The following is a 27,989-nucleotide window of genomic DNA, read 5'->3' as shown; positions in this document are numbered from 1 at the left end:
CGAGGTAAAACATTGATGTAATTCTCGCGGGTGACGGAAACCGTGAAAAGGGGGCCTCTGGAACCAGAGTAACATTGATATCTAAATACTAAATGAGGTCCTCCCTCCGTACTGAGACTGCAAAATAGTCGTGTTTGTTTGTGTTTTCTCTCTCTTAAAACTTGGTGGGACCAAATGAAATCCCAACGACTGCGGTGCTCTTGACAAACAACTCAGTTACATGGCAAAACTCACTTGTAGATAAATTCGCTTTTAATTATTTGAATTAACTTACAATTTAAAAGGCCTTGTTTCACTTTCACAGTTCTTAGAGCTATCTTACAGAAAATTGGGGAAACAGAGCACATCACGCCAAGAGCAATACAGACAGCGCCTGTGCACTTCACGCCATTACACTAATTGATCAAAGTGAAGCAAAATTTTCACCACTCACGGCATCATACAACACATAATTACAGCAAATATTTTATCATTGTCATACAAAATACTTGATCTGAAAAACCACCCAGAGTTTATACTCAAAAGTGCACTTGGTTTCCTAACAAGCTAGTTTCATAATTCGAAGATTGATTTAAATCTAATTAATTAAATCCGTTAACTTTTACCGAATTTATTTTTGTTGAGCGATAAAGTATACCACAACTTCCAACCAGAAGTGTTATACAGATAAAAAAATATAGCCAGAGTCCCAGATAAAAACAATGCTTCTTACATCCAGTGAACATCTATGGGCGCTTTCCATTTGTTAGAACTGGCCGGCCAGTTCAATCATTTCGCAAACGGAATGCATCAATTTGAACGACACTTTATTTGCCGCCATTTTGAAATTGCTCCAAAATGGCGCACACTACTCTCAGAATATGCCAATTTGAAGAATTCGAAGTAGCAGTCCTTCAAATTGGTACAGTCCATTTCTGGCCGGCCAGTCCAGGTCATCGAACTTCTTTGCTACGATGCCGTAAGACAGTATGTATGTCTCTCTACACGTGTACTACATTACAGACCGGAAATCAGACAATTTCCTTTGAAAATTGCGTGGCCACTGCCTGCATAGCAGGCGCCATGATGGGAGTACAGAGCATATCCCGCCCCCTCCCCAGCCATCTTGTTATCATACAACATCATAAACACACGCCTCTGGAAATCTTAACTGAGTACAGTTATCACTCTACTGCAAAAATTGCTTTGATCTAACATGATGCCGCAGAGTTGCGTCTTGTGCAGATCCGTTTTTACTCTTGTGCAAATCCCTCGGTTTCTTCTATTGCAAATGTCAGTTTTTCAACTAACTGTTCGTAACTCTTGTATGGTGGAAGATCCAGACGGTTAAAACTGAAACAAGAAACACCATATCAGTTATTTTGAGTAAAACCACTTCAAAGTGTCGAGTCTGTTCCCAATTCACAGTACCATCCTTCTTACCATGTATGACTACGCGGCAGCCATGTTTCCTTGCCAACCTTTTCAATACAAAATTTTTGTGGTCCGTTGCTCCCTACAATAGCAAAGAAAAATGACGTAAGCTCCACTTAAAAATCTGACTCAAACAAAGGAGGACAAGGTTTCAAGAACAGCTTTGACAGCTAGATCATTCGACAGTCGTATCGCTTCCTCGATACTTTATACTTCGATAAGGAAAGATAAGGATCCTGAAATTCGGGAGGCTAGTTTCCATCTCGTGTCCTCCTGTTGAAAACAAAACAGTTATAAAACTACAAACCCATGAGCTCGGCGAAGCCGCCAACAGGCAGACGACAGGTGCCGGTCACAAACTGCAACAATCGCGTCCTCTTCTCGTTGTCAAAGGAACGTAAAGCCTGCAAAAACAATATCTGTTTAATCCACCACAAGAAACGTCAAACAGTTCCACTTTGAAACAAATTCCACCTGTTGTATCTGTAAAACAACTGCAAATCGTCCACGTATCTTTCCAAAATGTGGCAGGAACATTACAGAGTAACGATATTGCTAGTTTCGGACCTAACGATGCCACCATTATGGGACTTTCATTGAGTTCTTGTATTTCAGAATTAAGACGCGTGTTTTCTTCATGGTTTCCCACATCATCAGTTTGAAATAACTAACCTGTACCTGATATGTGTTGTTATATGTATTATTTCTGTAAAGCGCATTTGATCATGCTTACATGGAATTTGCGCTAAAAAAATTGTGACAATAATAATAATAGTAATAATATTTTTCAAATAATAATCTCTTTTCCAAGTTAAAAGTAGAAAAAAGAACTATTGTAAAAGCCTATTAATTTTACAATTAATTTCGATTAAAAAAACTATTTTCAAGCACTTTTTTTGAGAAAAAACAAGTCATAGAGCTACAATAATAATCTTATAATTATTATTATTATTATTATTATTATTATTATTATTATTATTATTATTATTATTATTATTACTAAGTCTTCGAAAAGTCTTTATATGGATATTCTTAGCATGAACTGCAGAATCATGAAGCGTTTTTCTTTTTTTTTCCGATACCGATATTTTTATCACCTTTCTGTATTTGTTGTTTGTTTATCTACTATTATAAAATAGCCAGGGTTAACCAAGCACTGTGAATGGTCAAACTGAGTTCTGTATAACTCCACAAAGCACGAAACATACGTATGGTGCGTGTATTATTATTAACAATTAGCCGGCGAATTCGAGGTTTCTATCGGCTGATAGTTGGCGAGGGGCGAAGAAGATAGAAACCGAGAGCAAGCCGTCTAATTGTTTTAGCATACCTCAGTGATAGATCTATGAAGCAAAAAATAAATTTTGATGTATTTGTGCAATGACGCATTGCTAAATCGCGCGCGCTCTGACAAACTGCCGTCTATCGATCGATAGACGGCACCTGTGAAGCCAATCAGATTGCGCGTTACGCGATAGTCGGTCACTGAGGTATGCTAATTGTACATATGCACGGAGCACACGTCAGATTTTTTAACTGTGAAAAATCTGAGAAATTCAGAGACAGAATGCGCTGTCACTCCAGCGATTCGCAAAGAACAGTCTCTTGTACTGATGTTTCCAGACTTTTAATTAACTTCAACTTGTCTCTCAACACCATAAAACTTAAACTTGACTTGGAGTTAACTTCTTGAACTTGCTTACGACGTGACGCTGTCGCGTACCCTGTCGTGATCGGCAAGAGCGCGCGCTATTAAATTACGCGTTATCTCGTGTAAGGAGAAACTTGATGTTGATTCATTAAAATTCGCGCTTGTCTGAGGAGTTGCAATTACTTATATTTTATAAAAGAAATAAAAAAACTTGTTCCTCGTGTATTGTTGAGTTATATACTAAGTACTTGGGAATTTTTAAGAGCACTCCAGAAGTGCAGAGAGGCACTCGCCTTATTATTATTATTATTATTATTATTATTATTATTATTATTATTATTATTACTATTATTTTTTAAATGAAAATTCTTTATTATTATTATTATTATTATTATTATTATTATTATTATTATTATTATTATTATTATTATTATTATTATTATTATTATTACTTTTCCTTGGTTTTCGTTCTATTTTTCTCTTTCTTAGATACAGGGGGCTGTTGTAGACTGGGACTCCATCCTGTTACTACCCCCCCCCCCCCCCCTTCTTGTTCTTGCTTTGCATTTGTCGCTGAATTTTTTTTCTGAAGACCGTAAATCCCGGTTATAAGCCACGGGTTTATACAATTTCGTAAAGGCTTTTGGGTGGGCTTATATTCGGGGGGAGGGGGGTGGTATACCCGGGGGGCTTAAAAGCGGAATCAAAAAATGTTTTGAAACAAACTGAAAACAGAACATACTTCATTTCACTACAAGATCAAATTCCAAACTCAAACTTAAACTGTAACAGCAACACAACAAAACAACATCAGACTTTGACCTCAGTTCCACTTCCGCGATGTTTGTATTTCTTAGATAACCACAAGTGAAGGTAGTGGAACATACCTGCCAGAACCACGTGACCTGTTTGCTGTTCCTGGTGTAGTGGCGATAGACAGAGTTTGCTTGCCAGTCATCAACATCAATCTCTTGCATTCCACACAGCATTAACTAAACACATAAGACGGCATTAGACTTCAGACACGGACCAGGGGCCCGTTTCTCGGAAGAGATAACTTAATCGAACCTGACAAGCAATTTTGAAATTCAGTCCAAACTTGCCAGTTATGTTCTATAAACTAGTCTCTGTTGCGAAACATTGTGCAGTCCACATAAAAACGTTTTCGGGCCTGGGACCCATTTCTCGAAAGACCCGGTAACTTACCGGGCCCGATGAAAAATTTTAAAATGTTTTTTTTTTTGCCGATTACACAGCGATTACAGGCATGGTACTTGGCCAATGTTTTCATAGAATTATAAGGTTTTAAAATTTAGTATTCAAAGCTTACAAAAATTGACTTCTGTTAAGAAACATTTATCACCAAAGACACTTATCGTGTCCGGTAGGTAACTTATCGGGACATTTGAGGAAAGAGGCCTCATGATCAAACTCTTGACGGGTTGTCAGAAAACGTGACCTCGTAATGCACATGAAAAGTTCTGCATATTGGCCCATCCACTTGACTTGTTACCTTACCGTTATTGTTGTCGTTATAATTACGTAAAAACAAATAAATCATTGCCTGATTACCTCAATTTCCTTCTCATCAAAGTACTGCAACCAGTAAAGAGGAACGACTTCATTGAATCCATCTAAGAACGCTTTAGTTTGCTCTTCAATGCCTCGATTAAACCGCCACTGCGTCATAAGCCTGAAGAAAGCAATTAAGCACTTAGATAGTGAACACAACACACACAATAATTTTAGATATTGTTGCGGTACCAAACACGGTATTCCGCATCTTTGGAAACATTTTCCAGTTTACCGCTTGCAATCCTAGAGGCAAACCTCTGCTCACCCAGTGCGTACTTCAAATGAAAGCTATTAACGACTGCTTTCATGTAGTACTGTTTATTATGCCGTCTGTGGATAACAACCTAAAGTATAACCTTCCTAATGAAAGAAACTGAGAAATATTCTCAACTCGTACTGTTTGCTACATACTTTGCAAAGAGATAAAAATTGTTTTTGGTTTGCTTGTTTGTATATTAAGGACCACCTACTCGCCACAAGCGGCGTGCAGAAGCAAATACTTCCCGCCTTATATTGACATGCTCCAAGCTGACAATTCCCCCCCCCCTCCCCCCTTCACACAAAACAATGACAATACTTACGACAGGTACTCCTCTTTATTCTCCTCCGTGACCTTGATTTCTGATCCGTTCGGTTTTAAGTCGTGCGAGGTAATTTTTCCTAATAGTTCCATGTCTACTGTGAATTCCATGTCTAGACCACATTCCTCTATATTGTTTTCCCTGTTATAAACATAAGATATTACTTTGATAACACAGTCAACAGCCTATCACATTCCATGATGACCCCTGTGTTCTCTTATCAAATGGCATTGCCAGTGCTTAGGATCCTGTAGCATGAATAGAGTTGGAGTTGGACGGGACTGGATAAGTTGTTAGTCTATCAAGGCCCCGTACTGGTTAACCAAATGTTTGGCCAGGAACCTGGGTGGGGGAAAATAATTTTCAGCAAACACTACCTACAGAAAAGACTCGAACCATCCCTGTATAACATTATCTGGTAGTGTTGGTTTGGGGTACTTAAGAGAAAATATTTGGCAGCAGAGGAGCAAATATGTCTTCCCCCGATTTTCCTTACTGTTCTGCCACCACACAACAATCGTGCCAGCTACACAGCCGACCCGTGAAAAACACACCTCAACGGCTGTGCCAGAAATACTAATCAACCTCTGTAGATATTACAAGCGTTAAATAGTCCTACTTAAAAGTTAAGGCTGGTTTCCATATGATCGCAGATCGCAATAAGGTCTGCGATCGTCTGCGATCCTGCGATCGTGATCGCAGGCGATCGCAGAAGATAGAACCATGTTCTATCTAAAGGCTGGTTTCCATATGATCGCGGATCGCAGACTGCGATCGTCTGCGATCATATGGAAACTTCTTCTGCGATCGTCTGCGATCCTGCGATCGTGATCGCAGACGATCGCAGAAGATAGAACCATGTTCTATCTCTTGCGATCGTCTGCGATCAATTGCGATTGTTTGCGATCTGCGATCTGCGATCCGCGATCATATGGAAACCAGCCTTTAGATAGAACATGGTTCTATCTTCTGCGATCGTCTGCGATCACGATCGCAGGATCGCAGACGATCGCAGAAGTAGTTTCCATATGATCGCAGACGATCGCAGACCTTATTGCGATCTGCGATCTGCGATCATATGGAAACCAGCCTTTACTGGAATTGAACCATAACCACACAACCAACGTACAAAACATAGCACAATAAATGGATTAATACATACTTTATCCAAACCAGGGAGTTGTGAAACTCGGGATCAATTGATTCCAGGTCTTTCATTGTTTGCTTTTTGCTGAGCATTCTCTTGTAGAAAGGAAGCGTGAATCCCCTGTCAATGAACTTTCCATGATAAAGAGCCTGCAATCAAAACAACAGTCACTCACCACAAACAAAAATAGATACGCGTTGCGTTCATGTGGGTAGTGCTGTGCATGCGCTGGGCAAAATTGAGTAGTTCTGCGTTAGCTTCAAAGGCCAGAATCATTTTGCACTATTTTCATCTGTTTGTTTTTTTTTTTAAACAAAAACGCGAATCTTATGTTTGCCGTTTGCTGTATACGCGATTCTAAATCTCTCTGTTTTACCGGTTTTAAAAGCTCGTTCGCGTGACTGATATGAGGGACATGATAGGTTCCTAGGTTGTAATGCTCGTAAATTATTAATGAGGTTTTGAACATTTGTTAAAATCCTAACTGCTGGGAGGCAGCCAGCGTGGCCTTGGATTTAAAAACGGGGTTACCGTGAACCAGATCCAAGTGGTCAGAGCGGGACTTGAACCCGGGAACTCCAGATTACAAGTGCAGCACCCTTATCACTAGGCCATGCAGCCTATAACGCATGATCCTTGCATAGACACAACATAATCCACAGTTTGTATCTCAGAGGGTGAAGTGACTGGTTTTATTTACCATTGCTATTAAACGTCCAATGAATCTGAAGTACTGCAAATGGTCAGGATTCACATATGACGCTACAAAAGAAAACCAAGAAAATGTTTACGATTTTCACAATACAATGGGGCAAGATTTATGATGGGTTTCAGTTTTGTGGTCAATTGACAGCTTTTTGTAAACATGAGGATAGTTTGTATCAGGCCCCTAGGGTGAAGTACGATACTGAAAGCACAAAAAGATTCCATAAGCAAATTTAACACCATCATCGTTACCTGGATTGATCTGAAGGCTGTAGTTACTCTTGTTGGCATATTCAAACAAGCAATACATTGGGTTGAGCACCTCATGAGAAAGTAGAAAGAACCACTCTCTGTTGAAGAAAAAAAGCAGCACTGAATGCTAATAATACTGTAAACTCATTGCCAACTGATAGCTTAGAGGTTGATGGAAATATGGAACATTCAAACCAAGCTCAGTTGTATAACTACAGCAATCCTGTGAGTGGCAATCACTTGGTATTGTCATGCTGATTAAACCAGTTACAAAAGAGTACCAGGAACATGCACCATATTTACTTTTGAGGAGGGAAGAGCTGGGAGCAGAAGACTTGGAAGTACTAAGCGGTCAGCAAAGAGAAATGATTTGCCACAAACATGCACATTGTAAGACATGAAAGGCTCCTGCAAACCAAGGAGCTGTGCTTGCATGTCTGACCATACAGAAGCTGCTGACAGCATTGTCTCAGGTTAAACTTTGCCCAAATTATTTAGCCACATGAAAGTATAACAAAAGCGATGGCGATATGAACAAATAAGAAAAATGGAAATCCTACCTTGCCACACCACCATAATCCAAGCCTTCTTCTCCTTTAAAAATAATATAGAGCCTGCGACGCAAGTCATGTGGGGCATATCGCATGACCTGAAAGAAACACACCAACACTAACCTTATAATGACAACATAACAATCAATTTCGTTGGGTCCATGATTTGACAAATTTTGTAGTTACAACTGGATCTCACAGTCAAGTGCCTCTTCAAAGTGTCTGTGGTTTTCCTGGAACAGGCTCTTATCTCAACTCTTTAAAAATTAAAATGTGGCCAGTTGTTGATTCTTACCCCCACCACACCCATGCACATTTTAGCTGGGGATTTCAGGCAAGAGTATTGTTTTTTCAACTGAATTTCAATGCGATGGTGCCCGCCAGTGATGGCTGCTTGCTAGGGTGGTTTCCGATCACAGGGTTGCCATCGATACATGTACCTCTCACCATGCCTTAATCATGTGAGGTGCAAGGCCTCCCACTGACTTTCTAGGTACTAGTTTCCCAAGCTCATCTATTGGTCAGAAAAAATTCCAGCTACCAGTAAAAAACCTTTTTTTCACATTTCAAGGTTACACAATCCCGACTTTTTTGTAATCAAATACTTTCATTCTAGAAAATCCATTAATGTTGGAAATGCACAGGAAAAACCCACTCAACCTTAAGTCAATGTGTTGTGTTGAACCAGATCGAAGCTTTACGTTTTAATTGTGTCAAAACTTTACCTGAGCAGTGTCTGGTTTGGTCACCATGGTACTTAGAAAAAAAATTGGGGGAGTAAAATAATTATTGTCACAAACAGTGAAATCAATGTATTTCACTGTAAAATGACCAGGGAGTGGCCATCTTGATTCTTGATTACTGACAGCTCAAACTGGTCAGCCAGTTTTTTCCTTCACATAATAAATCATTCAAAATGTGTCAGAAAAATAAAGAACCTTATGGTGACCAAAAGTTAATACATGGCAACAATTTTCTTTTGCAAAAGGTTGTAAAAAGATGACTTTGAAAAATTTAAGGTAAAAGTCCTGCTTAAGATCTTGGTCTTCTTGTGGCTTTATGGCTGTTACCAGAGAGTATAATGATTTTTTGCATTTGACATTCAAGAACAGGAAGTGACAGTGATGAGTTAAACCTTTCCATGTTATGGAATAAATATGGAAAAGGAACCTGATACCTCACATCAGATTTTCATATTCAGACATGTATAACCAGACAAAATAGCCACAAATTGTCCTTTTAAGAACCTTATGGGTAAGAATAATATTAATATGACAAGATTCCAAACCAACCTGTTGAAATGAGTCCTCAAAGATGTTAGTTCTGTTGACTGTTATTTTAACATGGCTTGGAAGAGCATTAGACTATAAAAGAAACAGTAAGATTATCATCCTGACTTAGTTCATCAGTAGCCTAAATCAATCGAGACGACTGACAATATTATTTACATACAGAGCTTTAACAAAAAGACATTATTTTGTAAAATAAGTGCTGTTTCAATTAACTGTTGCTTTGTGTTCAATCTACAAAAAAAAAATGTTGGTGATTGTGCAATAATTTTCATAGCTTCAGCTTTGATGTGTTTCCACTGCTCTTCAGTACCTCTTTAGAACATTGTTTTTAAAAATATCTGTTTGACATGGTCAGGGTTATACATTTTAAAGATTGATAATTTATCTTTCCAACTGGGGCTTGGTTTACTGCCAAAGCTTAAGAGCTTATCATTAAACAGAAATTATACCATAAAATGTTTTTATTGTCAAAGTTTACCATAGGCTCATATAAGTATCATCTGCATGTCATCCACAGACTCATAACATGATACAAAGTTCTATGCTGGGAGAGCTAACAAACATACATGATAAACAACAAAGATACCTGGCAAAGATGTCTAAACTGTCCAACCTTCCATCTAAAGCTCCTTTCATAAGCAGGACCGCCTGCAGCACCTTTCATGCTGTACAAATAAAGGCTCAAATAAGTTGTACATATGACAGCTTTATGCCAGATTTTATCCCAGAACTTTTCAATAATGGATAGGAGTGTCAGTAGCTATCTCCTCTAAATGAATGTTAACTCAGTTTTGTTTGTTTGTCTTATATTACATACTTACATACTTTATTGGCTTGTCCCCGCGGGGCTTTTCAGAGTCAATTTAAAATTACATAACTAAGTACAAGGCAATAATAAAAGAAGACAAAGCTAGTGGATTAACTAAAACAGTCATTAACAAGTTTTTGCCTAAGTAAGCGCTTGAACACCAACACGGAAGGGCTAAGTTTGAGCAAAGGCTGCAACTCATTCCAAAGAGAGGTCGCTCGATTTTGAAAGGTCCTTTGGCCGCTAGCAGTGCGAAAGAGTGGTATGTTCAAAAGTTGAGAGTTTCTGGTATTCCTTGTCGAGACGGCAGATCTTCTGACGAGCCTAGATGTCAAATACTCCGGAGCACATCTCGTAATGCACTTAAAAACCAGAACAGCAAAACGAAAATAAAGTTGTTGCCTGATTGGTAGCCAGCGCAAATCTTTTAGCAAAGGGGTTATCCTCTACATGTATTAGAGATACGTGGAAATTTCCTCAAGTCAATAAATCTGTTGTTGCAGTTTCAACTTTTTTTTGTTTCAAAAATGTTTAAACCAGTCTCTGATTCATTACCACAATCTGGAACAAAAGAAAATAATCAAACTGTTTTGTAAAAGTTCAAACCCCAAACACAGAACATGTGTTTGAAAATGCCCATACGTGTATGGTGACTGATTTTTTACATACCCAAGAGCAACACCTGTCCTTGGATCATTGAAAGTTGTTGTCCTTGTGTTATGATCCACAAAGTAAGGAATGCCTTCATTTGTGTATCTCATCTCCCATCCACTCGGAAGAGGTGAATCTGAACCAACCATTCTGATCGAGGAAAACAAACAAACAAACAGTTATTTCGCTTCCTTACTGGAAATTCTTGTGGGACAATACTAGATATTCTTATCCTTATCTTCTTGTCAGAATAGACAGAACATTCCCATTAACCTGAAAACTTTGCCAAAATAATGCAATTCCTCTTTTTCTGGGTAAACTGTATTCCATTTATTTGATATATACCAAAATGAATGGCATACCATTCTGCTTATTCTGAAAACAGAATAGTACCTAAAGAACATATAAAATTTGCAGAGCAAGATAACCCCAAAGCAAGTGATAAGTTGTTAGAACTACCATATATAAACACAGCTACATCACTTTCTTAGTTATTCTTAGTTACTTTACAAAAGTATGGCACACAATTTTGCAAAATTGTCATTAGTAGATTCTTTCTTTTAGCTTTCAATTACATTTTCCTTAGATTTAAACTTGGTATATATAAACAATGAGACTTGGATGTCGCTCTTTAACCACATAACCAGTGATTTTGTTACAAATTGCTATGGTGACTGAGTCCTGGGACTCATTTCATAACAAATCATGAGTACCAGTCCAAAACCAATGAGTCTCACTCAGAAAGCCAGTGAGTCCTATAATAGTAAAGGTGCCCGAGTCTTAACCGAGCCTTAAACTGAAGTCAATTTTTTAATAGTAAAGGTGTGTATGGTGTACTGAAATTAAAATACAGTCTTTCTATTTTAAAGCACAACAAAAGACTAAAAGAAAAATGAGCTTTAGGAATTGAAGTCAAATGTGCCTTCACACTTGACTGGAAAGAACAGATGAGATAAAATAATTATTCCAATAGCTGATTATGAGCTTCTGCTAGTATTATAATTAAGCTCATAAATCCGGTGATCCTTCTTATCTTTCCACTTTGTTAGAGCTGATGCAAAGTTAAAGTGATCTCTGTCTGGCCCAAGTTGTTTCTGAAGTTCAGGTATCTGCAGTGCTGTCTGATGGTCATTTAACGAGGCATGCCTCACCAAAGTTGCATGCTGATAATTTCGGCATTCTTCGTTTTGATGGAGGGAATTCTTTCTGTTAAACTTTTATCCTCATCATATTTCAGCCAACCATAAGTCTTCAACCACTGCGGAAGGAATTTCCTTTTTTTCTTTTCGCTATCGTTGTCGGAAGTTGAAGCACTGCCAGCAACACTTTCACTCTCAGGAACACTCTTGGGTTCGCCATCGTTTGTATGAAGTGGCTGCCCTCCGAAACTTAACTTTTTTTGCCCCAGCAAGGGTTGAAAACCCTATTTGGGTGGCATTTTTTATCTTTTTTTGCCTAACCTACACGCAAATAACCATTGTTGGCCATCTTGGTTCACCCACATGCTTCCCATATATGGTAAACATAATGTCTGAGTAACCACTCCATCAGGTAAATCAAAATGGCAGCTTTGAAATAAAAGAAATTTGCGTAGAAATGCTTCTGTTTATTCGTTCAGAAATTACTTCTTGACCTATTTTATAGGCAGACGATATTGCTCTCTTGATCTGAGCTGAGGTAGGTTTCATTTCAGGTTAAAATCACACATAGATCGATCAATTGTTCATTCTTTGGGTCCTACAGGACGCATGCCGTGAATTATTTTGGGGATTTTTAAGCGTCAGGGACGCAGGACGCAGAGGTAACAAAATCACTGAATAACTATGAAACATTATCACCAAAAATTACTCTGCTTACACTTGGGTGCGAGGGTCTTCCCACTGGGTGGCTCTTGTGTTATGGTTGACAAAGTAAACCCTTCCATTGGCTTCCACTCTTTTCTCTGTAAAGACATCCAATAAGCATTAAGCAATAATAAAGAAGTGTGGCTACTTTCATTAGAAATCTCCTCCCCCTGCCCTCCCCCCCCCCCCCCCCAAAAAAAAAAAAATCATAATAAAAAGAGAGAGAGAAAGCAAGACAACCTTACCCCAGCCACTTGGAAGGGGTCCCAGGGGATCCGCTTCGGGTGCACCAGCTGTCTACGAGAAAAACAAGAACAATAACACTTTATAAACAAAGAGATGTTTATCAAGCAGAAGATGGATCTATCCTATTCAAGCCTGAGATATTTTTAAGCTTCTAGAGGAGCTGCTAACACTGAAGTTGCTTCAATCAAGTGCTAAAAAAATCTTCCACTCATGAATATTTTATCCATAATTCAAAAATATGTGACTACATTATTTCAGTTTTCAGTTGACAATAAAAACAATTGTCACCACTAACTGGAAGAAGGAACCTCTGCTGAAAGTTCTGCCGCTCTGTGTTGAGTAGAGCTCTATTCTGCATCTGCCAATTTTCATAATTTCTGACTGTTTCTGCAGTTGGACGTTGCCATGTGGTTGTTCTTGTGTTGTGATCAACATAGTAAGTTCTTCCTCGTGAGTCTGTTCTTCGTTCCCAACTGAAAAATACATATATTTTATGTTTCTTGAATTTGCTGATGACTTCAAATACAAAAGATTACCACTGTATTGCCATGCATTCATTTAACATCATCCAGACAAATCTTTAAACAGGAAATTTCATGACAAATCCACAGTTTTTTCTGACTGATCTCTGGGAAGGAAAACTAAGAACACAGACCCAACTCAAGGAGCAAGTCACTTTAAAAACAGTCTGAACTTGACAATGAAAAGATGAGACAGATGAAGTACACTCCATTTTATGTTCCCTTATGCCAATCCCATATTAATATCAGTGACTGATAAAAGAAATTAAACCAAAATTAATCTGGAATGACATTTTGGAGTACCTAAGAAATCAGATTTATTCATGCTTATACCAAACAACTAATTCCTCCAATAAAATTCCCCAACTATCAAAGACAGACCTACCTAATGCACCTTATTTATCAAGGACACAATCCAAAATTCCCCATTGAAAAACAGGTATATCTAACCAAAACTTAGAAATAAGACCATCAAATTTGTATTCTTAAATAAAGTGGAGCTGTTCTAGCTTGCAAGTTTATTACTACTAACACTGAATTCAACTTACCCTGGGGGTAGAGGCTGAGGCCTTTCCCAAGCAGTTGTGCGCGTGTTGTGATCTACATAGTATATCCTGCTGTGAGGATCAACACGCTGCTCCCACCTGAAATTAAAAAGAAACACTCCTTCTCAAGTAACCTGGAGTAATGATAAAATAATAGAATTGATTGTGCACCTACCCTGGAGGCAGAGGTTCTTCATTAGCTTGCCTTTGTCTTGCTTGTGATGCAGATGGGGCATTTAAATTATTTGCAACTGAAAACAGAAATTCCATTGATTTAATAATTGCATGTAAGTTTCTTCATCAGTCAATCTTACTTGCATTCAGCAAGAAAACTAATTTGATACATTTTACCAAAATTGGTAAGTCTGAGCACCATGAGATGTTACAAAGTTACTGCAGCAGTAACTGTACCTGGTTGGGGTGACTGTCCATGAGGGTGGGGTGGGTGGGGTGGGTGTGGTACCGGTGGAGTAGAAGTTGCAACACTGTTCCTGGTATTAGCCCCTGGTGATGAATTCTGGGTGGTATTAGCAGCTGCTGTCCCCAAAGCTCCAGTGCTGACAGGTCTCTGTCGAGCTGATGACTGTCTACCGTGCCGTCTCTGCACATCTCCATCATTTGGTCTCCTAAATTAAGAAAAAAAATGTTTGGGCATATAACCGCACTTACTACAAATTAAGATAACTGTTAATGAAAATTTGGCTTTAGAAACTTAGCTGAAGTAAACTGGCCACTTTAAAGAGACAAATAGGCAGACATTTTTTTGGGAAAAGCCTTCATGAGAGGATATCAAAGTTATGCCCTGACAAAGATGTTTTGAACATTATCCATCCTAGCACAGAGAAAACGCAAACCTAGCAAATGACCTAACTTGCCACAGGTCTCTATGTTGTTCCGTAGTCACTAGAGCATCTGACTTCTGCATTTACAAAGGTGAAAATATCCTACTGGGGAAACACTGAACATCACAGCTTACTCAACAAAGATCTACCACAGGAAAATTAAGAGGGTTAAGTACTGTTATTACTGTGCAGTACTGATTCTTACTGATGTGACTGTCGGGATGGTGTGTTGCTATTGGTTGAGGCTGTGCCTGTTGCTGATGGTCCATTGGTTACAGGAATGGGTGTTTGTGAAGGTGGCCTCCGAGGGAAGTGTCTCATGTTTACACTCATTCCATCAAGTACAACCTCTAGCACTCCAGTTTGACAGGAAGCCCCATTCTTGTCCATGACAATTTTCAATTTTAAATTGAGTTTGTCCACTGCAACAAAAGACCAATGTAATAGACCTTATTCAAAACCGGCGGCCAACAAAAAAATTCCTTTATCTATATCAACATTAGCCTTGCTAGCCTATTTAGCAACTGCAAAATTCAACAGAATTAATTATTTTCACCCAAAACTGAGGTTTGTAGGGCTAATTAAAGTTAACATGTATGTTCAGAGACAAAACTTTTAGTTGGAACTCTAGTATGACAATCTGGACCTTCAAGTTTCAACTGTATGGAAAACTTGGAAATTCCTTTTCTTAAAAAACAACAAAAATATTTGAATAGCCAGTTCTATAAGCTTTAATTCAGTATCGGTTTTTGGTTCTCTGTGATATAACCAAGAAGCACTAAGTCCATTAAACTGGAGGCACCGCTGAAGGTACATGGTAACCTTACTGTTTAGTGAAAAGAAAAATAATAAATTGGCTACCATTTATGAATAAGGTCTATGACTTAAAACACATACACTGTATCAGTCACTAAATTAAATTGCTATCATTTTATAGTTTTCAAATCTCTGTCTTGTATGATGGGACATTCTCTTTACAAGACTATCAATTATTGAATAAAGTTAAAGTGCTACTATGACGAAATTTGCGTCTTTCTAATCTGAGCCATTTAAAAACATAAACAAGTAGTCTGTACATGAAGAAGAATGCTGTTTACTATTTTCAAATATCTCTTTTTGTTCCGGAGATATTCAAGTTTTTAAAATATGCAAATTAGCCAAGTGATGACGTCATAAACTCAACCGAATTTTGATCAAATATTATGAAAAAAGATATCTCAGCCAATTTGTATCAGAGATGCTTGATTCTTTGCAGTTACATTGTTCCAGGTGCACTTCATAATATGAGCTTATCAGTTTTGTTACCATGGCAACATACTGGGTTCCAGTCCTCCCTGATACTTAAGGCTTGCTGGCCACCTTTGGCATTCTATTTTGATATTTGCCAATGGTGCCTCATCTGCATGATCCAGCAAGCGTATAAATATGTAAGGTCAAGTTTGTGGCCTTTTTAAATGTTTTACAAGCTGAAAATCACTAAAATATTGAAATCAGGTTGGAGGGGACTGGAAAAGAGTGAGTTGCCATGGCAACCGATTTTTTACAGCCGTAGGTGTATTGCCTCTAGAACTATTAGCCTGCCAAGTTTCAAGGGTCTCTGCTGTAAATTGACTTAGATAGCTCTATTTATATACTTGATGTTATATTGAGTTGAGAATATGACGTCATCAGTCATCTCATTTACATATTTTACACATTTTTCAAACTTAAATATCTCCGGAACCAATGCAGATATTTAGAAACGGTAAACGGCGATTTTAATCTTTCCTAGAATTCTATGTGATAAACCTTAAAATTCAAGAGGTAAAAATTTGATCATAGTAGCACTTTAAATGACAGCTTAACCCTTTTGCAAGCAACAGGAGAGAAGGGCCAGGAAAGAGGTCCTTCAAACACACCCTCCCTGTTTCAAGTTGTTGGCAAGGAGTTTGCCATCCAGAATAACCAAATTTGCAGTCCATTCTTTTTTTGGTCAAACATATGACTGTATTGTGACAGGAACTTACACTTTCCATGATTTGAATGCAGAACATCAATCAGTTGGATCTTGGCAGTCCCTAGTGGTACATCACTCTTTAGAGAAAATTTATTGTTGACTTCCAGTTCCAGATGACTGTATGGTGTCACAAGGCTAAAACAAACATGAAATTAAACACAAGAATAATAAAGGTGATAAGAGATTGAAAATCAATTGTTTGAGTATCACCTGGGCTGTGAATGAGTGTCTTCTTACGAAGTGTCAGGTTTTACATGTCCAGAGGTTAAATTGTGTACATGTATTAGTACACTCAATTGAAGAAACGTTGTCGTGTGCAAAGTGTAAATTGTAAACAATGCAATTTGATGCAATTACGGGGTGATCTCATTAGCATGCACATGTTTCATGTTTTCTTAATTATGAAAATTTAAAGCCCTGAAATCTGCACAATCATGCTTTTATCTTCTAACAAGAACAATGCAAATAAACTCCTAAGTCAAATGCTTCCCAGAAAGATGTTGGGTCTTATCATTCATGATCTATATTTTTTTACCTGACAATGTTTTTTTTCAATCAAGTATGTCTTAATACTGCTAAATAACAATAGTACTGAATGTAGCTTACATTGTAAACTCATCATCCCACACAGGTTCCCATGTTTTACGAACTGCCTCTGTTTTCTTTGATGGTTGTTTGCCATCAACGACCAGTTTCACATACGGATCTCCTTTTGCTATAAAAAAGCCATCCATTTAATTATTAGTTAACATTACAAAGGATGTATCATTTCCAAAATATGTTTAGTAACCTCAATGTGTCCTAAGAGACGAGGGGTATGGATAACAAGAGGGCTCCACTTATAAGCTACTGGTAACTTCAAAGCTTTCTGATCCCCACCAAAAAAATTCTCCAAATAAAAATAACAAAAAATTGGAACAGACTGCCTTCAAATAAATCTAATCTGGAACAAAAAAGTAACACCTAGAACAAGGCATGCACGACTCACAACCTCACAGAATCACTATAAACATCTCAGGCAAATGGTTGCGACCATACATGTACATGTATATTTCTTGTTTTTTTGTGTTATTCTAATAAAGTTGTTGCTTCTATTCATAAGACAATATTACACTTACTAAACCATCCCGACTGCTCCTTTAGTGAAGCTTTTAGAACTACAGTAAAAACAACAACAATCATTATAATAATGCCAAACACTAGACAACTGATTGTTACTTTCAGCTCAGAGAAAGTAAATGAATAAATTTGTTTGTGCAAAAGTGACCACACGTATGAAGCTTCAAGACAGCAGCAAATATGAGAAATTTCTATGTTGCCTGGAGATGTTGCATTTAGGAAAGGAACAGTTCCAGTAGGCTGCTTTTTGAGTTGTACAAGGATTATTTGCCTTTGTATCTTTTAACAGTTACTAATGAGATTTAGAAACTTGCTTCCAACACAGTATCATATTTTCTGTTTTTGAATTAAAATCCATGATGGTTGCTACATGTACTTGTTGGATGGCAAGTGATTGAGCATTTAAAGTGCTAAAAAGCCAAAAAGTTATTAAAGAAACACATTTGAAAAAGCAAAGAGTTAAAATAGCAAAAACTGAATGTATGAGTATTCACTCCATGTTGCACAAGCTTTAAATATTGTTACACAACTGAAATTAATGTCACCGATCTGCGTTTTAAACAACATTACAACTTCACGCCGATTTAAGTGTGTCATTCAGAAACGGGAAAAACCGCTGGATTTTGTAGCTTGAAGGCTCGTTTTTAGTCCTTTGGGCATTCACTTCAGGAGCCACCGAAAACGTGTTGAATAAGTTCGGTTTCATTCGTTTGGAAAAAGGTGAGATCTTTTGGATGAGGACCTAAAGCGACTTCAAAGGAATGGAACAATAGCGCAATTATGCGACCACGAGCGGCAGAGTTTATTATCGTATCCTTTTGTTCTTGATGTGTAAATAAACTGCATAGAATGACTTGGGACTTAACATGCATTTAGTTTTTTTCACAAAACATTTTCAAGTTCGATATGTATTTATGAAAATAGAGCATTTTGAGAGCTTCAAAAAGAGATCTTGAATGAGGCTTTTTGGTCAATGAAGGCCGAAGTTCGATGTTTGTTTGTTGATCGGCAGTTCGAACTGCAAAGTTAATTTATGCAAAGCCGTCTTCTTCCGATGCGTGTGTGAATTCCCGAAGGTATTATTGCAGAGAGTCCTGAATGAAATTTAAGTTCATCCTGAAAACGTTGCTTTTTTATTTGTATTTTTTTTAATGAGAAGGTCGATTTGACGGCTGTGAAATGTGGTCTGAACGAGTTTCTGTGGTCGAGATTTGTCAACGACACGTCATCTGCAGGGCTTCTGATATTTCGCGCGGTCGCGGAGCCGCGAAATTCGGTTATATCCGCGGAATCCCGCGAAATTCACAAAAAAACGCGTAATACCGCGAAATTCGTTAAAAATCCCACCAAATGCATGTCGTTACAACATATTTGAAACTTATCTTGGCCACTGGGGCTGTTTACTTTTCATAAATGCAAATTTATCTTGAAATTTCGTCACTGTCACGAGTAAACATAACGTACCATAACTACCAGGCGTTCTTAGATTAATGTTGCGAAAAAATGGGCACAAGAAATGAGAAGACTTTTCGGTGACACTATACGGAGTGGGAAAGGAAACTGCTGTCTGTAGTAATGCAGGCACATGTTTAGTCGTACGTGCAGGGCACGATCGAAGAGTCGATTGAAGACACAACAATGTTTTGACTTCACAAATGGATTTAAACCTTCGATCACGAACAATCCCGCCTTGTAAACTGCAAAGCAACACGAGATCCTTCCAGTATATCTTTTTTTTTTCTGGAATCTTTCTTCTTGGCTTTCTTTGCCCCGAAAATTCCCGCGAAATTCCCGCGAAATCGGCCGTTTTCTCCGCGAATTTGTCTTCAAAAATCCCGCGAAATTTGACTTTTTTTCCCGCGAATTATCAGAAGCCCTGCATCTGACAGTTCAACACCCGACTGCTCCTTCTCGTTTAGATTTTGAATTATTGAAGTTATTCCCTACAAAGTAAAAAAGTTGTTTGATGAATTTCACTTTCTTCTTTAAATAATCAAATGAAGCCTGGATTTTTTATATTACTGCAAACACTGAGCATCCTGAGTTCTTGATATTAACAGCCGTGTTTACGTTTGATATTCGAGATCGTTCCAATAAGTGTGTGCTTGATCATAAGCATAAAATAAACTTTAAAAGTTTAGAGATTATCAAAGAAAAGTTGCAGTCCGACAACTTTAAAAAGTTTTTTTGTGAATCGAACTGAGCTATTGTTCGTTCCCAGATGATAAACAAAAGGAAATTGTCACACATTTCCTCAAAGGGCCTTCCGATTTCTATAGTTGTCTTACATTCCCGAGTGATATCCGACGTGAACACCGATGAATCGGCAATGAGTCTAAACAATAGCATGAATATATGAAAACTTAACGACCCACAAAACGTGGGTACACACTTAAATCGATGTGAAGTTGTCATGAGAAATTAAGATCAATCTACAAGCAAAAAAAACACAACAACACGACCACACTGTTTGGCATAATGGGGGACACATCTCCTGCTGTTGGCATGATAAGCAATTTCAATTGCATGATCATTTAAGCCTCACTTATCTCACAGTACTACCCAATGGCTCAAAAGATTATTGGCAGGTCGAGTGATTGCAGGACCATTTAAGCCTCATTTGTCTCCCCACACTACCCACTGGCAGGAAAGAACAGTCAAGAGTATTGGCAGACCATTAGCTTGCGTGACCTATAGAGCCTCACCTATCTCACCAGCACTGTACGCTTACACTAAACACGTACAGCTAGTGCTGTGTCGGACCAGAGTATTGGCAGGTAAAAAATTACTGGCAAAATCTTGGGGGAAGTCGCTGCCGACATTTAACTGCGCAACCGCATGGAGAAGTGTACCACATTTATTTAAGAACAATACCCAGGAAGGAAGGGTGGGAAATTTTTTTAAACACAAACCTTACTCTACTTTTGAATACAGATCTTGCCACAGGGAAAACTGTGCCTTGAATAGCGAACCTAAGCTTTTATAGTCAGACAGAAACTACGAGTGTAATAAAAATAAATTATTGCCAACGAGTCACCCTCGCGAGGACGCGAGGGTGACGAGGCGGCAGCATTATAAAGCCGACGCGCGAGTTAGTTTTGGTACAGGGAGAAAAAATCTCGAATCAAAATGTAAGCATAAGGTAAGGGTAATGTAATGTAAGAGTGACATCATCGGTCATTGTTTTCTAGCTAGCCAATGGCATCGCGGTATTTTTTATCTAAACCAATCACATCAGGAGTATCACGATCGGTGAGCGCTAGTACCCAGATTCTTCTTACACACGCGCGAACTTAAATTTTGTAAACAATATGGCGGCCGAAGTGGCGAATTTAGTTGTCTTCGAGAATAGCAGTGTTTATACGTCTTATTGTATAAGGATGGTGTATAAAAATAGCAAAGATCTTTTTAAGCGCTAGGAAACTTTGCAGAAGTTTTCACGTTTAGGAGCAATCGAATTTTTCCTTCGCACCATCTTATTTTTCGATCCTGCGCGACAGTGTGGAAATGTTAAGCTCTAATAGCAGATTTGTTGCTCCGTTGGTGGACGGCGAAAGTTCCGACGGCTCTGTCAATCGAGGAGGTGAGAGAATTCAAATCTTAACTGTTTGTAGTGTGTTTTGTTTTCTGAAGAGGGAGCAATTTTCTTAAAGTAACCTTTCGGTCTTTAATCATGATAATTTTATATTCAAATTGCAAGCTAAAACGGACAATAGTAGGTCAGTGTCGTTATGTAAATTCATTGTGTCGGTAACATAATATGCACAATAAAGATATCGTTCCAAACTGATACAGTGCGGACCAAAACGAATCCCTAATTATAGGGATCTACAAAATATTTTAGATTTCATTGTTTTCTAGTCAAATTGAGTGGGTTTTTTTTTGTTGATTTTTAGGTTCTGTTTGAGGGAGATGCACATTGGAGCTGTTTGAATGCAGGAGAAATATTTCAAGTCAATTGCAACTTAGCTTTGTGCCATTCTTCTATTTTCTTTTAAACACCATACTTGCGGCTCATTAATTCAATAAATTGGATTTGAAAAGCTCATATTTATTGTAAAATTCTGTTATTCCCAGGTTGATAGCTAATCTTGTACACATTAAAGTTGTTTATTTTGGTTTTTGTATAAACTCAAACAGGTAATGCAAGGGCCGCAGATGTTTCACCTCTAATCTACCTCACAAGTTTAGATCTTATAGACATTCTAAACAACAAAGAATAGCATGAGAGTTTTGCAATGCTTTATTAAACAATGATTCAGTTTGAAAAATGTTTTGTAGTCTGGTTACTTCTTAATTTTCATTCGCAAAGCAACTGTGACAGTTTTTACTCGTTGGCACTCTACCGGCAGGTATTACTAGTTGTACTATTTAAAAGCTGGACAACATGCAGTAAAAGTACATTGATGAATAGCACATTGAAGAAACTAACCATCCACAATGTACAAAAGAAGGCAAAACTAGACGGTAGTATCATGCAGGGCAAAAAACTTCCGCTCGTCCGCCCGTCTGAGACGAGTACTCTTGTATCTCGGACGAGTGGATTTCCAAAAGCAGCTGTCCTACAGGACGAGTAGAGTTTGCCTAAAAAAATGTTTTTTTCTACTGAGGTCTGAGTTCCCAAGCATTTTGGACTTTGTAAACTAGCGAAGTTTGGTTTCTTTTCACGGCAACTTGCCCGTTTTCGCTTCTGTTTTCCGAGAAATTATATCTGGTTCTGTTGTTTCGATGAAGACTGGGATCCACATACCATATATAGAATTGACAACCTCCTTTGAGACAAGGCTTCTTGAACGAGGCGATTACCGTTGTGGCAAGTTTTGTGATCATCAAAGAAGTAATAAGACCTTTTAATGTCTTTGCTGTCAGACTAATAGTGTAATTTAAACGACATGAAACGCTCCAAGCTATTCTGCTATATAAAAGGCGCTGATGCTTTGAAAATGTCGCATGACCCACCTAAAAAACGCATGAAATAAAATCAGATCACATGCTACATTTTCACTGTCAGTGTACAACATTTCGGCTAATCTGCTTGACCTATGGAAAATCGGTAGTAAAAGAAAACCTGACTCCAGCAAAGAGGAACATCCTAAGAGTGAGAGAGAGAGAAAAAATATGAAGAAAGTCGAATTCTAAAATTCCAACCAACAAGGAAAAAAGAATTTCCCTGGGTTAAATTTGACACGGAGAAGAATGAAATGTTCTGCATTGTGTGCCGCAGGTATCCGACAGTAGCCAATAAAGCGAGTCGGCTTTATGTCAGCATCAATGGATCGTCCGCCACTGGTTTTCGCCATGATTCTCTTGTGAGTCACGAGAAGAGCCATTTTCATTACTTTTGTTTTCAACGAGCTAAAAACAAAGAAAAACCAGAGCAGGGCGCCGCTACAGCGAATAAGCCGTAAAATCGATGTGCTGCATTTTCTCAAGTCGTGTATAAAGAATGTGAGTGATCCCCGATGTGTCTGTAGGAAATGGTGTTGTATTAAAAAGTGCAAAGAACACTGAACATAAATTGAAATAACTGTCAAAATAAATACTCGAGATTTGGTACAAAACAGATTATACAATTTCTATGTTTTTTAATGATGTTTTGTTATTCACTTTAATATTTTCTTTCGGACTAGTGAATAACTTTCGGACAACCAGAATCTGAGCGTTACTCGTCCAATGGACAAGTGGAATATAAAATTATATAGTTTTTTGCCCTGATCATAACAATGACCTTTTGAGTTAAACAGAGTTACACAAGCTACAAGTGTTGTTGTGACCGCAGACACCTACAAACTCTGTGTTGGGCATCACACTCCCTTAACCACACTTTACAGTCTAAGATGTAAAACTTTATACATATAGTAGTACTCACTTGTAAATTTAAGCTGTGAAAGTTGGCTGTAAAAAAATAATAATTTATATATGTTATAACACATTCCTCTCACCCAATAAAGGTACATCACTTTGTCTGGTTTTACACAGAAGTAAGTGTTTGCGTGATATTAAAAAGCTGCTGAAAATATGCTAACCATGAGTCCTTCACAGGTGGAGAGTAACATCCCAGATATATACATGTTGTACATTTTGGTTCTTTGTGATACTTATGGTGCCTTGTTGCACAGAATTTTATAGCAACTTACATGTAATTCTGCAAGTTTGGCAAAAAATGTTCCACAATGACATAAATAACATTATTTTTCCTTAATAAGAGTACACACAAAGATGTAGGGAAAAAAAACAGCAAATATGTATGGTACATGAATATAATCCATGTTGACAGTGATAAGAGTAAACTTTTGTCAAAGTGTATATGACATGAAAACATTTTCTTCTCTATTTTGCACTTTTATGTATACAAAGACCGATTCTAAACTAAAAACTTGCATGAAGGTTTCCAAACGCTGTCATTTACTGTTGGAAACAGCGCTATTTTGACTCCAAAATTGTCGCTGCCGCGCGCGGCCAAAACATCACGCAATAAGCGTATGTGACGTCACTTTACTTGATAACAAAACAAAAATGGTGGGCGAGTAAAGCCACTTTGCAGAGCATGCAGTTGTTCTTTTGGAGGTGAAGCGCCTAATAAGTACTGATTTCTTACAATAACGCGAAGTAAAAATGCCCAAACTTCTTCAGAACCAGCAGTTTGGGAAAGAGGCATCAAAGTAATTGTAACTAAAGCGATTCAAGGTCTGCTAGTCTGCTAATCAAAGTTTCGGTATTTTTCAGCTTGAAGCTTCTGCTGTAGCTTCAAACAGCACTCATGGTTTTTAGGGATCCGTCTCAGTGTGAGATATAACTCAACTGGAAGGTCAACAGATTACATCACTTGAAAAACAGGACAGGTTTGTCAGATTTAGACTGATGTTGCAATGCGCAACAAGCGGGTGGTCTTCACTTTCAATAAGACACGATATTATAAATATCGTCGGACGATTTCTAAACTCGACTAGTTTCAAGATTAATTATTTTGAAGGTACCTTTTCGATATGTGACTGCAGTTGTAGTCAGTTTCGTCTGTTGCGATCTGTTTAAAATTCCGACAGCTATTAAGATTCATTACTGGTTAGTAAATTCTCAAAATTAATTTAGAAGTTGAAGTTTAGAAAACAGATCCTGATCAGTTGCCGAGAAGAGACAATAAATCAACTTCAAATCAATGTTGATTCTTGGATGGAAATTATTCTCGTTATTACCAACAAATGACAGTAACCAAAGATCTCTGAGAACATGTATTTACAAATCAAATTTAAATTTAACAGCTCTTCCTCGCAAGTTCACAAATAATAAGATGCCATCCCTCTTTGTTTACCCCAAGTTACATCTCTGCTCGTCCTCTATCTCAACACACGTGCGAAATTAGAAATCAAACATAAAGTAAGAGCATGCGGCTTCCTGTATAAATTAATTGTCAGAATTGGTTGTTGTTTTTCCGCTCGTAAAAGTTAACGGATGAAAAGGAGGCTTTTGCCTAAAATAATGCTAACAGAATTTGACTCATGATCGCTTCCACATGTGCACAGCTGATGATCGTCAAAAATCAACATGGTTTACTACGGCATGTCTAGTCATTTATGGTTTGATATGACCTATGACGACATACTTTTCCCCTCTTGTTCGCTTGAGCTATCAAAAGATTCAAAAACATCTCAGATATAAGCGAATCATGCTGCTGAATGCGAACATTTTGAAGCATTTTGTTACCAAACACAACACTCCCAGGAACAATGTCAAGTAGAGTGACGTCATTATGTGGTAAATTAGGTCCAAGTCCAGCAACATTTTTTTTTTAAATGAAAAAGCGGGTATTTTTCCCCAAAAAAACTAGTTTTCAAAAATTTTAGACAAGTTTTATTCTTAAAATCCTTTTGTACACACATTAAACTCCTAAAAACCGAGAAAAATTTTTTTATGTCATATACACTTTAATATATGTATGTATGTTTAACTAGTTTTTAGAGACAAGACAACTCATACCTTGCGGAATTTGGCTGTTCAGGAATGTCACTCATGACACCACTAATGTCTGTCTAAAAATAGAACCACAGAAATAAAAATTAGCCAAACTCCAATAAAATTAGAACACCATAAAACCAACTCAAATCAGTCTTGATCTGTCAATACTACCTTTATGCATTCAAATAGCTTTTGTACAGCAATCTGCTTGGCTGTCTGGTGCCAAGACAGAATGTATTAGAAATCCCAACAGATGCTCGTGACAAAACAATCGTTTGAAGTTTGCATGAAAGGCATTGTAAAATGAGGTATCAGTTTTATTTCACTGGTTAAATTGTACACCTTAAGTATGAATGAATGAGTAAAAATTAAACCCAGCGAGGAGGGGGGGACTCTAGTTTAAAAGTGATCCCAAAAAATCCCTTGGACTTGAGGTGAAGCCCAAAAAATCCCCTAAACAAAACCCTCCAAAATCCCGTGCTGATTTTTTGAACTGTAAAAACACTCTCTGAAAAGATTGAAGGACAAACAAAGAACAACAAGAAAAGTGGATTGTCCATGTCTGTTTATTTAACATACTACCAGCAATAAACTTTCACAGATGTAGGTAGTAGTCATTCCAACAAACACTTTGTCCTGGACTATTGCTTAGCTGGTTAATGTTTAACTTCTGATCGATTTCAAGATCAGAACGGAAGCAATGTAATACAAGCCAGCTGGTGAATATTAAAACAAACGCTTTTTGTATCTTTCATTTACTTAATGTACCATAACGATATTTTTTTTTATCATGAATCTTCCCATTTTCTTTTTTGAATACCAAAAATAATCCCTGGTAAAATAAGACTACCCTAAGAAATACTAGCCAAAATTTTCTTATCCAAAAACTCCCAAAATCGTCAATTTGAAACCCAAAAAAATCCTTCGCACTTACCTTTTAACCCAGAGTAGCCCTATGGGAATACAAAACAGTCACTTGTTCAACAATTGTGCAAACTGCTACATCTGAATAGCTTTACATGTAACAACAAATGCTTTGTGAATAATTCTGGTTTTAATGCAGTTCAACAACTCTCCAATCAGAACTGTCAATTGCATTACATGGCAAGAAGAAAATGACAAATTCAGCACTTAAAGAAGCCCAAAAATTATAAAAAAAGGGAAGCTTTAAAATACTGTATCTGTTAAACATGGTCACACGAACTACAAATAATTATTAAGCTCAACATTTCGAAAACAATAATAGTAGAAGTAAATATAAAGTAAGGAAGTGAAGTCACGTCACTCACTAACGGCGACTTCATGAGCATATTTTACAGTTTCACATAATAATGACGATTCGATCGAACACCCTGGACATTCAAAGCCTATAGAAAATTACTGCGATCAAAACTTTGAATTTACAAATGATGAACTGGATTTCAACGTGGTTACACACATTAAAATTCGAAGGATTTCAACTGCCAGAGGAATATAATTTACTCGTTAACGTTCGATCAGATTGGTTCGATCACACATATCGGTAAAAACCTGCCGTATTTCATGATAAAAGATGGTCTGATAAAACGAAGTTAACTTACCAAATAAAAAGAAGGAACACTTCGCAGTCGAATACAACTTGCAGTTCAGAAATAAGTTACGTATCTCGTTCTAGTATTTTGACTGTGTTTGTGTGTCCATGAGGGCGATTAGCCCTAGCCCTGGAGAAAGTGTCGGAGTTATAATAAGGTTAACATCACAACATCAATTATACGTTTAACACTGCAAATAAAATCAAATATTGGCGGAATGCGAATCCATATTTGCCAAACTTTGGGCAAGGAAGTAAGATTAATTAATGGAACCCTTGCTAGAAATCTGAACTTTACCACGAAGTAAAGTATTGCGTTTATCTCAGCTTCCTGTTTCTTTCATATTATAAAATGAATCAGAACACACCAAAACTTAACAAATAACATGTTTAGCTTTAAAAGCATTAGCAAGCTTATTATCCTACGTGTTATTAACGGATACAACATTTATCCCATGGTTTCCTAATCTTGACCTCGAAACAACATGGCTCCCCATACCCAGGTATTAAACTGAGCGCTGCTGCAGTCAAATTATTGGAAAATTTCAATAGTGATCGGTCAGAAGACTTACCTTCGTTTTATGAGATCATCGCTCACCAAAGCTGCATCAAAACAAAAAAATCTTCACAAAACTGAAAACAGCAAAGTCACCAACACAACTTCAGACCGTCTTCGGTAGTGAGATCACGTGATATCCCACTACATGACGTCACTCCTCGAACTTAC

At 37.7% G+C, this 27,989-nt stretch overlaps 1 protein-coding gene and 1 long non-coding RNA gene across 4 annotated transcripts; one reads left to right on the top strand and one right to left on the bottom strand.

Annotated features, from left to right (window-relative positions):
• Window positions 1-234: 234 nt before the first annotated feature.
• Window positions 235-27,989, bottom strand: LOC146457462 (E3 ubiquitin-protein ligase Su(dx)-like). Of its 3 annotated transcripts, XM_085091939.1 has the most exons (28): window positions 27,835-27,989; window positions 27,273-27,392; window positions 26,627-26,645; window positions 25,714-25,766; window positions 23,609-23,634; window positions 17,739-17,777; window positions 17,227-17,335; window positions 16,631-16,755; window positions 14,830-15,046; window positions 14,194-14,408; window positions 13,958-14,033; window positions 13,786-13,881; window positions 13,012-13,189; window positions 12,716-12,767; window positions 12,484-12,568; window positions 10,645-10,776; window positions 9,754-9,832; window positions 9,168-9,239; window positions 7,885-7,973; window positions 7,325-7,422; window positions 7,068-7,129; window positions 6,383-6,516; window positions 5,221-5,361; window positions 4,637-4,757; window positions 3,952-4,056; window positions 1,721-1,817; window positions 1,423-1,495; window positions 235-1,332 (listed from the first exon to the last, which is right to left on the bottom strand). In XM_085091939.1, the coding sequence occupies exons 4-28, from the start codon at window positions 25,746-25,748 to the stop codon at window positions 1,233-1,235; spliced, it is 2,556 nt and encodes an 851-aa protein (XP_084948065.1). In that variant the 5' UTR covers window positions 25,749-25,766; window positions 26,627-26,645; window positions 27,273-27,392; window positions 27,835-27,989; the 3' UTR covers window positions 235-1,232. The 3 variants fall into 3 exon arrangements, with proteins under 3 accessions (XP_084948065.1, XP_084948064.1, XP_084948066.1); XM_085091938.1 differs by lacking the exon at window positions 26,627-26,645; XM_085091940.1 differs by lacking the exons at window positions 26,627-26,645; window positions 27,273-27,392 and having other exon boundaries at window positions 27,835-27,954.
• On the top strand, window positions 20,070-22,011 carry LOC146457463 (uncharacterized). Its single transcript, XR_014858472.1, has 2 exons — window positions 20,070-21,322; window positions 21,636-22,011. It is a non-coding gene; the product is annotated as an uncharacterized LOC146457463 (long non-coding RNA).

Source organism: Pavona decussata, unplaced genomic scaffold (assembly GCF_977016875.1).
Source record: "Pavona decussata unplaced genomic scaffold, jaPavDecu1.1 SCAFFOLD_243, whole genome shotgun sequence".
Taxonomy (NCBI): Eukaryota; Metazoa; Cnidaria; class Anthozoa; order Scleractinia; family Agariciidae; genus Pavona; species Pavona decussata.
The sequence above is the reverse complement of the archived record's forward strand: the minus strand, read 5'-3'. Positions and strand labels throughout refer to the sequence as shown.